The sequence below is a fragment of the Cyphellophora attinorum genome (genome assembly GCF_001299255.1).
Source record: "Cyphellophora attinorum strain CBS 131958 chromosome Unknown Contig36, whole genome shotgun sequence".
Taxonomy (NCBI): domain Eukaryota; kingdom Fungi; phylum Ascomycota; class Eurotiomycetes; order Chaetothyriales; family Cyphellophoraceae; genus Cyphellophora; species Cyphellophora attinorum.
Window position 1 is genome coordinate 265,967 of NW_017253264.1, and position 13,015 is coordinate 278,981.

At 46.5% G+C, this 13,015-nt stretch overlaps 2 protein-coding genes across 2 annotated transcripts; one reads left to right on the top strand and one right to left on the bottom strand.

The window, feature by feature from the left end:
* Positions 1-1,686: 1,686 nt before the first annotated feature.
* Positions 1,687-2,616, top strand: AB675_11182 (uncharacterized protein; the record flags this gene model as incomplete). The annotated part of the gene is made up of 3 exons (XM_018140007.1): positions 1,687-1,839; positions 1,977-2,110; positions 2,298-2,616. The coding sequence occupies 3 exons, from the start codon at positions 1,687-1,689 to the stop codon at positions 2,614-2,616; spliced, it is 606 nt and encodes a 201-aa protein (XP_017995805.1).
* A 1,414-nt stretch (positions 2,617-4,030) lies between these two features.
* AB675_11183 (uncharacterized protein) lies at positions 4,031-4,611 on the bottom strand (the record flags this gene model as incomplete). The annotated part of the gene is made up of 2 exons (XM_018140008.1): positions 4,031-4,330; positions 4,378-4,611. 2 exons carry the CDS (start codon positions 4,609-4,611, stop codon positions 4,031-4,033), a joined length of 534 nt encoding a protein of 177 aa, XP_017995766.1.
* Positions 4,612-13,015: the final 8,404 nt, after the last annotated feature.

A 13,015-nucleotide genomic window follows, 5' to 3' on the forward strand; every position in this document is an offset into this window, starting at 1 on the left:
ATCTGCACGTGTGCAATCCTCAAAGAGGTGAGATTGAACTTGGTGATCGACTGGCTGCATGAAATTACTGACGTCATCTGGTGGCTACAGGATGTTGCATTTCTGCAAACCGTTCTCCAGCATTCATTTTTCATCCTTCTCACCATCGTGTGCTGTAGCCGCAGCTTTGCCATTCAAGAATGATATGCCAGACATCAACGATGTGGCTTGATCGTCCTTGCCACCTAAGACACGGTCAGCTTGCTGGTCATTGGACGCACACAATCTCTCCCAGCCAACAAGCCGGCAAGTGCTGCGCTCATCTGGGTAGGTGTTACGAACGACTGACAGTGGCATGATGCTTTGATCGAAACCTTTCAAGTACTGACCGACAGGGCAACTCTTCGTATCGACTCTAGTGGCAAGCTATGTTCAGTGAGACATCAAATGCTTGCAGGAGACTGTTCTCTTGGTCTTTCCACCTGATGTGGTCCAATCATTGATGGCGTACGCATCGTGATTCTCGCAGCCTTGGGCACGAGCTACACAGCAAATGTCGACCACGATCGAGCAGGGTGGACAACCAAACCGCGTCCGCGACCAACGTTGAATGGCGATCGGACCAAAGATATGGAGACCAAATGAAAGCTCTTCGGCACGTTAGCGACGCTCTTGAACATCTCAAAGCCGTCGACGCACAAGAAGCCGCGTTGTCGCGGAAAACGATGCGATGCAAGTCGCATGGGGCAAGCATGGACGTCCTATGCCTTATGCTGGGCTTCGCTGCACGTTGGTGGTAAATGAAGTCGGTGATAGGTGATACGTTGCTCTACAGCTACCGCAACCATTTGTGCTGCCTGCGTACGTTTTGACAAGACCGAGCGACAACCAATGGCCTTGCAGGTACCTGGCGTCTCACTCCTCGAAACGGCGGGACCAACGGCATTTGCAGGCTCCAAGCCGCCGATGGCTAATGTACCATATGTTTTGGGTCGCAGAGAAGCCTATCCCTTCTGCATCGTCTACCGTCTGGAGATCCTCCCGATGATGTCCGGCAGGCTTTCGGCGTTTATGGTCGGTCGTGCTGGATCGCCTCAGTACCACAGAACGAGCCACAGAAGTCCTCCACGAGCAAGCAAAGCGTGATGCACGTCGCCCACAGCGGAATTGCTACCGACCCGAAGTTTGTCGGCAACTGTGGTCTGTCGATATTCTGCTAGTATACAGTTCTCAAGCTGCAATCTAGGCACAACCTCCATGCATGTGAATCGGCCTATCCACGAAAAGCGCTTGCTTGCCCGGAAGAGCGCCACAGGGCTCTCAACATCTGCAACAAACCTTACGATCCGCGCGATACTGCACAGATGAACGGGTACAGGATAGCCTACGGCTACGTCACCTAGACCTGTGCGTTACAGTACGAACTCCGTTGCGTTGTTTCCGAGGATCCGGGCGATGCCGAACCTAGAATTGCCTCAATGAGAGTTCTTTGACTCAGCAGAGCTAAGGGTCTAGGTCTTGGCAGACAGGTTCAGCTACGAAGCTCCCAGCGAGTTACCTCACATGGCGTGACTTGAGGGGTTTGGAAAGCTATCAACATAACGTGCTAGCCCTGCTGAGTCACTGAGCCCGGTCTTGCGATTTTTGTGCGGCGTATTTAGCTTGATCTCATCTCACAAGAGACAACTTCTGCTACAACCTCACATCATGGCCGACTCAGCGACTGCAAATACGATTGGCGAGGAGATCAAGCGCACCGAGACATTACCTGTGCGCAACGATGCGACTCATTACTCAGTCCACGCTGGAGGCGGATACTATACCCCCGAGCCCTTCCAAACCTATCACATACCAAATCAAGTAAGTCGCTCGTGCTTGCGAATGCTTTATTGCTGTCTGGATCACACCGAAGTACTGTTCGAAGGGGGGAATTTGGACAGCAGCAAGAGGCAATCAGGTTGTAGCTTCAACGTGGACACATGACTGACGGAGTCAAGCACCCATGGGATGCTCCACGTCGCAGTATTTCCCATGCATTCGGCGCATTCGGAAACGCGGTGATTCATCCTTACGGAGAAAATGACATACGCACTCCACGTGCTGATATCGTGGATGCACAGGATGCGTTCTAGTAAGTCAGCTATGTTATTCGAAGCATGTGGACGGGACATGGGTGTCTCCCTTCATGAGGCAGAAGCCTGAGCCGTCGCCTGAGACTCTGCGAGTCTCGCAGTCCGAGCAATGCCGGGCCCCAAGTCGTTGTTTGTTCTCCAGACCACGGCCACGTAGCTGACCCTAGCACTAATGATGGTCGTTAGTATCGACATTGATATTCCCGGCCTCGAATCGAAGTCCAATATCTCCCTGAAGTGGCTGAATGCCTCAACATTGTTCCTCGAGGCTGTCACGAAGCGTCCTTCTTTTCCTGGCGGCGAGAACGACAAGGAAGTCCACCTTGTCGTACGCGAGAGAAAGATCGGAACGTTTGCCCGAGCATTCAACTTCCCAGTTGCCGTTGATCAGGATGCGACAAAGGCTCGGCTGGGCTTTGGTGTTGTCAGACTAACGGTGCCAAAGAAAGGCCAGCCCCCTCAGCATCAGCTGAAGGAGGTCGAGGTCGAGCATGCTGGCCAGTAGTGTCTGCCCTCCCGTAGCGGGCTTCGTATCACACTGGGCTGGTCTAGCCTGGGACGGGGCCGCAGGGTGCGTTCTCAGACCTGAAATGAGCATAACACAAGACCTCTTCTCATCTGCGGCCCATGTGTCCTGGAAGAGAGCCATCTCGTCTGATCCGAGTGAAATCGAAGCATTGGTAACATCACGTGAGGCGTTATATGTTGCAAAGGAACGGCGATGAAGGCTGAGACCGCGCTTCTCGCGCAAGTAAGTCGCCAGTGCATGGCGACGAGCCACACCTACCTGCTCAGCTGCGTCGGGGCACCGATGCGATGAGATGATGGCCTCCTATCTCAAGGCACCTCGTTTTAAGGCATGTCTCATCAGTGCCCGCTACTTCTGCGATCGTCGACTCTCTCAAACCCACCAGTGCCTCCTTCGAATCGCACATAGGACATCACTTTCATTGCTGAGGCTACTCGTGCGTCACCGTCCTGCTCTACTTGGGCCTATGCTATGTCGACTCCTGTTCAGCATGCGTTTGCGTTCCAGCTTCACTATGTGCTTGAGTTATAACGGGGTGGCTGAATGCTCACCACACGCCGCTCACCATGAGAGTGGAAGAGCAGCAGAGAGCGTTTCCCCATATCGACGACTAAGGACCAATCCTGAGTCTCATATGTCTTCCGCCAACTACGTCTACCGTTGTGTGATACACTTGTCATGTAGGTACAAGGAGTGTTTCCTTAGGACCACGATAGCGCTGGACTGGTCCGCAAGTACCCGTACAAGACATTGCGAAGCCCAACGATCACTGCGGCCAAGTTATGAGCAAATCAAAACCCTAAACCCAGTTAGTCAGCTGCCTCTGGTTCAAACACGGCTCACGAGTCACGATCAGGGCGACACCTCATCGATTGCGCTGGCGACGGAGCTTGCAAGCGAGGAATTGCGACTTTGCAACCGAGCCAGAGAAGGCCATTATTCGCCAAATTGTCCTCGCGGATCTGAGGACTAACGCGTAGACTTCACCGGTTAGCAAAGATCCCGTATTCGCAGACCTACCTAGCCCGGGTGACATGATCCGTTAGGCAAAGCTCCAGCCTAAATAAGGAAATTTTAGGACTTTCCGCGAACCTTGTCCTGGCTCGCCTCGAAGAGCGTGCGGGGTGGTGGGGCATTTTTTTCGCTGATCTGGCTTTCGTTCCTGGGCCTCACTGCTGATAGTTCTTTTGCTCTCGCTCGTATCTGCCTCAGAGAAGTGCTTCAAGTCTCATGAGTGCACTGCGACGCATCATTCAGCGGTGACGACTCACTCCTTACAACGCAAAACGATCAAGAGCACAACTTTGTAGCACATACGAGAAATAGCGATGGCATCATCGATTACATTATCTACATTTTAGACTTGACCGTCGCCGCACTTTTCAACCATTTATCCTCCAATGCCACCAGCAGGAGGAATGACAGTGAAGCCAATGTTCTCAGCCCATGCCAGACTGTTGAAGATGACCTTCTGGTAGTAAACCTTCTTGTCGGAATTGACCTTGATGATGGTTACACCCTCAATGCGATAGTTGGGCGATGGTGCTGGGATGCCGAGGTCGAAGTACCATTCCCAGAGCAGATCATTGCAGTCGTAGAAGTAGTCAATGGTGGTAATGTTGGGGATGGGTGGTTGCGATGTCGTCTCATTGACATATCTCGTGATACCGTTCTCAACTTGCGTGCCGAGCTGATGGAATGGTCAGTCTGATACAGTGCGAGAGGTACATGACATACAGGATCACCACGAAGGGAGTTAATGGAGTCGCCGAACTCCTGGATATCGTCTGTGAAGATGGAGTAGGCCGCGGCCTTAGCAGCAGCTACATCCTTGTGCTCCAGGAAGACCGTCGACTGGCTGATGATGTACTGAGCATCCGCATCCGTCAAGCAGTTGTTGTCTTTCCAGCCGCCTGGTACTGCAACGGCCGCGGCCAGAGGAAGAGCGAGAAGAGCCTTGAGGAACTGCATGGTTGGTACTGAGCAATCGTGGTTGAGAAGATGAAGCTGAATGCGCGTGGTTGGCCAAGTTTATAGAAGCAACTTTTCCAGTGCCCTGGTCAAAGTGGTGAGGTCACCGACAGGTACAAGGCTCGATATGGCACATCTCATACGCTCAATAGTCCGGTCTGGTTGAATATTCATGCAGGGCGCCTGGTCGCAGTGATATTTCGGGCAATAGCGGTTCGATCTAGAACTCACTGTATGCATCATGGATGCAGCAATTCAAGCTTCCCATTGGCTCATAGCTTGGCATGTCTCACTTGAGCTTGGTTCTGAGTTTGTTCCTCCGCTCTTGATCGGCAGGGCATTTTTCTACGGCGGAGGCGATTGGAGAACCATGCATATGTAGAGCTGACAGCATGGCAAAGTTCCGGGGTGGTCTTGTCCATCTTGAGAAGCCTCCGCCAAGCTATCTTGTGGATACACAAGCAATACACCTTTCATGGCGTTTCTGAGCTTGACATCTGATGACGGCAGGATCATTGTGGCTTGTGATATATCGTTCGTTGTGCTACCATAAGCCTGTCATCATGAGGCCATCATCGAAAACCACTGACGTCAGGACCTGGTCTCTGTGCAAAGTCTCAATCGTGGCAATGATGTCTTGGGTACCTTGCATCGTAATAATGCATGAGTGGTCGAAGCCACAACATGTCACAGTGCTGTGGCCCTGTGGCACTCGAGTTCTGTTCCTGCAGATGCCAACGCGGGAGAAGCCGCAGTCGCTCCGCAGACTTGACATCGCCAGCTTCCGCGTCACCTGGTACGCGTATCATATCGACTTGATGCTTTCGTGAGGCCAGGAGTCTGTGTAAGCAAGAGTCGGCCACATTACGTTCGTCTAGCTCATTGACGTAGGGATATTTAGGTTCCCGCCCGATGGCCCTGGGACATATTGCCGAGCAGGTCTTCAGGCCTTCAGAACCTTGAGGGACTGACCGCAAGAATGATACCTGAGCCCCGTCTTCGGTCACAGCTCTTGGTGATACATCGAGCAGATGAGAAACACTGCAACGCTCGTCGGATGGAGTGCGCTTGTGACGAGTGTCTTCCACATCGAGCATCCCGTCGAAGCAGTCGGTACTGCCAGCGTCTTCAAGACAGCTTTTACTGCACTATGATGTGCGGCTCGAACAATTCGACGCCCGTCCCACCCCAGGTCACGCAAATCAGCTCCTTCCGTGTTCTATCGGCATCGGCGCAGTCTGCTCTGTGCACTGTAGGTCTGTGACAACGATGCTTGGTGTTCGCGGCGAGAGAGTGCAGAGGAATGGTGTGCTGGCGGTGCTAGTCCTGGCTCTTCCAGCAGCCAAGAGTCCTTCACGTGTTCGAAGACCTGGACCATTCCAGCTTACCGTCTATGGCTATAGCGTACCTCAGTGACCGGCTCGCTTCTCTGCGCCTCGTTCCCGCATTCGGCATTTGCAGCGTCGCTGTCGTGTGGCTCTCGGGACCTGCCCTCTCTCCTCGTGCATGCAAGTTCTGCGCAGCCAGTATTCTATCATCAGCACCAACCATTCTCCATCTGTCAGGTCTCCGAGTCCTGCGTTCCTTAGGCCGCTCTGGGATCATGGCCACGCCATTCCAGTCGGTTTTCTCCACTGTCCGCGACAGAGGGACAGCTGGGAGATAGTTCAAGGTCGCTTGATCGATCCGCGTGAGGCTCATCGCCGCCACCTGCACGCCACCAGCAGCTATCTCTAAAGGGCCGAGACCGGTCAGATACTTCGTGTGCGTCTGACCGACAACCGAAAGAGGTAGGTGAGTTGGCAGTCTCGACAAGGCATCTTGATGTTCATATTTGGCAGCTACAGACTCGGACAAGAAAGCCTGTCAGTACAGTCCGACATGGACCGCCACTCCCAATACCACAAGATATGAGTTTCATGACGCTCCCATTTGTGATGAGACGTCTGTACATGGTGGCTGCTGCCGTGTAGCAGAATCTAAGACTTGCAGCTGTTTGCAGGATAAACTATGGTTGGCTGGGCGCTTTGCGTCCTAGAGCAAGACGAGGAACAGCGTAGGATTCGTGGCGAAGCGCTTATGAAGGTGACTGCGCTCAGCGAAGCCATGGGCAAGCAATCACTCGGGGCGGAGGTGATCGGGGCCACCGGGTGGACGCATTATATGCTGGATCGCAGGTGCTCTTATCGCTCGTCCGTTGACGATGTGGGCCTATCGCTCGAGGTCAGGCGCCAACGATTTGAGGACAGTAGTAGATCAAGAAGGTAGCATATGGGCCGAGGTGGCAGGTGCAGTGATGACAAGCACAGACAAATTTGCTGACAAGGCAACGAGGCAAGCGCGTTGCCTTTGGGCCTTGGCATGTCAAGAATTCGCTACCTTGCGATCACGCCACAATGAGTGGATGGATCGGTCTCATATCGCTGGTCGCGGCTACTGGAGTGCTGACACCGGTCTCGAGTCCTCGACGCGCTTCTCTGGGCGCTGCTCGTTCGATCTCAGCAAGTATCAGGGCGGCAGCGACTTTGTTCCCAGCGATCCCAAGCAATCGAACACGGACGATAACAAACGGTGTGCGGAGACGTGTATAGTGCTATGCATGGCCTCTGGGCCGAGAAGGAGCTTCCTCCTGGCCTCTCGTGCCTTCTCCTGAGCCGGCAAGGTATTGGTGGCGAGATTGAAGTAACCAGGAGAGGCGCAATCCAGTCGCAAGTCATTGCATTCATACTCAAAATGTCTTCGGAGCATGTTATCGGGGCCCGCGGGAAGCAGACAGGTTCTTCGGGTGAACATTTGATCGTCGAAAAATCCCGAAACATGCAGCTACACATAGTAGCGACGACACCATTAGACATGAGCATCGATGGACTACACTTGTACGTTCGGGATGTGCGCAATGCGACGACAGATCTGCGGACCAAAAGGCGAACAACGGCGGGTTCCTCCAACCAAGAGACTACCATTCGTCGTTTTGGTAAAGAATCGGAGACCTTGGCGAGAGGCTTCGCCGACCAGCTGAGCGCTAGAGTGCTGAACAGAATCGTTCAGGAAGGATCGAAGGTGGTCTCGAGCGGTTGTCAAGTCTCCCGGGCAATATTTGCTATGCCTACGAGTCATTTTGCCGGGAGCGGGAATTACAAACCAATACACTGTGAAGCTGGACCAGTCGAGAAGTCTGTCGTCTACCCGAGCCATTGGTAGTGCTGCGGCGAGTGCGAGATGACTCGGGACTACCCCTTTCATAGCCCCTCTACCCCCTTTTATCTCCAATCAAGTAGCCACGCGTAAGGTTCATTAGGTAGTATTAGTACAGAACATCTATAAATGCTTACTAGTCACAATCTGATCTATAAGATTAATTTATATTTAAGAAAAGATATCTTAATTTCACTAACCTTTTATTAGAATCTATATATACTAATTAATAGCTATAAGATTAGACTTAAGAAGAATAATATAAGAGTATATTAACTAGATAAGATACTATAGATAAGCTAGAGAATAAAGTAGAGCACTATAAGTATAAATAATATATATATAATATATAATCTACTAGAGAAGAAGAGGTCTATAAGTAAGTGTATATTACATCTTGTATATAAATATACCCTAATGGTAACTCTATAGCTTCTCTATTAGGCAGAAAAAGGGGTAGGAGGGGTATGGAAGGGGTAGTCCCGAGTCATCTCGGGCGAGTGTATCCATCCATGGGCTCTGCAGATTCCGGCCACCTAGCGTCTCTCAGCATCCGTCAACATGTAGTGCAGATTTTTCTTCTTGTCTGAGGAACTGTCTGCAACTGCTGGAAAGCAGTCACATGCTACGATTGGCTCGGAGAGCGACTACGATTATTACCGAGTCCTGTGGAAGGATTTTTCCCACTGAGCAGTCCAAAGGTCATCGCCTAGAAGTCCGCAGCTATCGGCATGCGATAGGCCAGCCATGAGGCCTCATGAGAGTCTCGAACGGCAGAATTTAGTGGCCCAGTTGATTCTCCTGACCACATACTGTGCCTACGACTTGCTTTCCACGACTTAGGCATGCTATCAAAGTGAGCAAGCCAAAATTTGCACTGGGAACGGGGCGTTAGCGTGGACACGTGGTGGTTGGCCGACCAGAGGGTTTTGGGCTATGAGAAGGAGCGATGTCGACCGGATCTACCCGCGAATGCAGTCTTGGCCGACGTCCCTGCCATTTTACATCATATTTCCTGCGCACGGAATCAACACACCCATATATACAGACCTGAGAACCGCAAACATGATCAGCGAAGTCTCAAACTTGCCCAGAATTTTCTCCGTCTCATCAACTACACCTCCGAAAAAGTCCAGCCCTCGAGCAGTGACTTTACCGGCCTCTGAGCACGTGGTCTCCAGGCACACCTTCGCGACCTTGATCTATCAGTCCGAGGATTGGCACATCTCATGTATCGGCCCCAAGTCTGGCCGAGACGTGACAATTGTTCTGGAGAATGCTCCTGTCGAAGGCCGACCGTTTTCGATCAACAGTCGCAGTCTCCTCGATAGTTTAGCACTACTCGCGCCTTACCTTTAGAGGCAAGCTTCGTGCACAAGAGGACCGTCATGTCGCTTCAGAATGGTATCTTGACCGCGCAGCATCACTCGGGATAGCCGGAAGTCTCTCCGAACTGATTTTGGCTTCTCCGTCGGCCAATACCCACAGCTAACTTCTGTCTTGTCATCAATAACATCTCCCGAACGCAGAATGCCTTCGAGAAGGGCCAAAATTGGCTGGAATGCTCTGACTCGAATTTGGCAGTGCTCGAACGGGAACAAGCGTCGCTGCTGCATCCGGCCGGTGAGTGGAATTGTTAACAAAGCTCCCTCATACAATGACGCAGCTCATGTGAGACTATAGGAGGACGCTTGAGGAACCTGAAACGAATCTCGAAGCGTTGTTGTATCGTCGCATAGTATCTCGCTAGTCGGGAAAGCTCTCAAACCACTCGTCTGCTCACTACCGGCCCAAATCGATTTCCCCGGCAACAGATGCCACGTCTTAGTTCACCACCACGAGATACACGAGGGGTCCTAACTCGCCAGAGAAGCTGCATATATCGATTTCTTGCTCTTGAGGTGCACTGTCGCTGTATGAATTGCAAAGAGTTGACTCCCACTGACCACGATTCTTTATCAACCTCAAGTGAGAGCGCATTTATATTCACGGCAACGAGCACAATATACTATCCTAAAACACTATTCTATGACGTTCTTGCAAGCTAGACTACCACGATCAGGTGCTATTCAATCCATATACGCAGGATAGCTCAGCTTTTCAATTGACCACTATCACTTCGTACCTGCAGGAGAGACGCGGCAGAAGCCGCCAGAACGTTCTTCATACTTGAACACAGTTCTCGGGCCATTACAGACTGCCCTTATGCAAGCTTGTGGCAGTGGCAGCAGGTAGACGAGCTCCGGCAACGGACTTCGTCACTATATACGTACGGCGTACGATATCTATTCTCACTCCGCTCAGCTGCGATTTCGGCAACCGCAGGCACATTTCCACGTATACTCTCCTGACAGTGGGTGCTGGAAAAGCTTGGGACGCTGTGCACGGTGCCTCCTAAGTCCTCGAACACATAGAAGGACGTTTGTGGCACCGCGCGAGGCCTCACGACTGCTGGAGGACCCTCAGCCGGCCTGGTATGGACACAGTGATCGTGATTGTCGCTTTTATCAAACATCTGAAACCTTCTCCTCGCACAGTCGTCGGAGACTATGAGGTTGAAGCTGACAAGCTCGCCGTGTACGGTGGGCCCTTGGGAGTGGTCGATAGTATCATCTAGTAAGAAGTAAGGAATGCAGACACTGACGTGATGCCCGATACTCAACTGCATTCGTGGCATGAGATATCGAGACGTGGAGCGAGAGAGCTCCTCGTGGCGATCATTCTGGACCACCGACAGTCGAGGTATGGGCGAGTCTGGGCCTAATAGGGAGTCGAAGACTCTTCTTCATCAGCCTGCTATGGCGTGCTCGGTACTTTATACGACTGGTTGTATGTAACCAATGTATGGTGGTTTGCGCAGAGGTTTCCGCCATTCAGGGTTCAAGGGGTCAAGTACAACCCCGCATACTTTTTTCTTAGCATTTTCACTATAAATTATATCTATCAATATTATATATCTATCTCTTTTCCTACCACTTATAGCACATCAACTAACATTAACATTAATCAACTTGAAGGTCTTAGCATATACAATATTACAGATTCAAGATATTTATAAACTTATAATTTATAGACTATATAGTGGTTATAATTAATAACTTATAAAACTATCTCTTACTATTTTAATACTACTATAAAGCATACTATTAAAATATCCTATTACTAAGTCTATAGAATATCTCCTTATAAAGCTTATTTTAAATATTCATAATATAACTTATCTATAGTAGTTAATCTTAAAGTTACCTATTAATATCTTAATTTATCTATTTCTTTAGTAATAGTATTAATAATAATATTATTATAGATAATATTATAGATATTAAAGCTGACTCTTTTCTAACTAGTAGACTAGTAGTAATCTTAGTTAGCTTAGTTAATAATGCTATTAAGGCTAGTAATATATTATATTATTAATTAGAAATATAGAGTATTAAGTTACTATTAATTAGTAGGTTAATAGCAGTATCACTATAATATTATTTCTTACTCTTATCTTTTTAATTAGTAGTGCTTTTAGTATTAGTATTATTAATTACTTTATACTTCTTATCTTTTTATAGTACTAGAGGACTACACTTTACTATAAATATTACTACCTATTCTTTATACTCTATATATTTAGTACTAGTAAGATGAACTTTTATATAGTCAGGTCTATTAAGATATAATAATATATTCTATTATTATAACTATTAATCCTTATATAGAGATAGTACTATACTACTAACTTTAGTTATATTATTATTACTATTCTTCTCTTTATCTTATAAATTATATTAAGTAAAGATTAATAATATAGAGTATATATCTTAGAGAGCCCTAAGTTTCTACTTATTAAGGATATTAGCTATTATAAACTCTTCCTTCTAATATTTAAATAGCTATAGTAGTCTATAGCACTTATTAAGAGTCTATTTATTATTAATTAAGTTACTAAAGATATTACTACTTATATAGTAGCTGAGATTAAGATAGTACTAAATACTATTATATTAAGCTTGATCTCTATAGTTATTATTATTAATAGCTTCTTATAGTTTATAGATAATATAGTCAAGAAGATCTCTTTATATAAAGCACTAGTTACTCTTAATATTAACTATTATTTAAAAAGAAGATATTTATCTATTTCAGCTTTAGATTCTCTATATATACTATTATCTAAATCTCTAGATAGACTCAGAGATATATTATAGACTTTACTTATTTAGTTTAAAATTAACTCTATACTATAAGTGTTCTTACTATCTTAAATCCTACTCTTATAATAAAAGGAGTTAGAGCTTATAGTATATTATTTAAGAAGAGGATTAAGCTATTAGTAGTACTACTATATAAGGTTACTAGTACTATAGCTAAAGATAAGATAACTAGTGCTATAATATTAGTAGTAGAGTTATCTACTAGTACTCTATACTTATAGTATATATATTAGTTAAGAGAAAGTACTATTATATAATTAGTAAGTCTATTTACTATATAAGATAGGATTATAACTATTTTAAAGTCACTCTCTTAATTCTAACTATAGAGATATTAGATAATATTATTTTAATAGAGGATAGTTTACTAATTATATATAGACTATTAATAATAGTCTAGTAATATAACTATATAATAGAGGTTATTAATAAATTAATGATTCTACTTCTATATATTTCTAACTAATCTAGACTTAATTATATTAACTCTCTATATTCTATAGATCTCTTTAAGTATATACTTCTAGTTATCTATAGCTTGTGTGATATAAGCTATAGAATTAGTAGTACTCTAGACCTTTTATATATCTATACTATCTCTACTAGATATCTATACTAGATAGATATAGTCTTAAGAATCTTATTCGAACTATATCTTCTATCTAGAGGAATTTATATAGCTAAATCAGTTATAGGTATAGCTATAGTATAATCTTATTATACTAGACTATTACTTTAACTATAATATAGCTATTAAAGTTAAATTAAGCAAGTTAATATTCCTATTTAGCTATAGTAGAAAGATGATATAAGAAGCTATAAGAGGCCCTTTAGTAGATCTTATTAAATATATTAGGAATATACTAGTAATAATTTAGTTATCTATAAATAGAATAGATATTCTTATTATATATATCACTATAGTTCTCTTTATAAGAGAGATATAAAGATATACTAGATTATAATATAATTAATATTGAATATAAAGAGATACTAATTCTTAA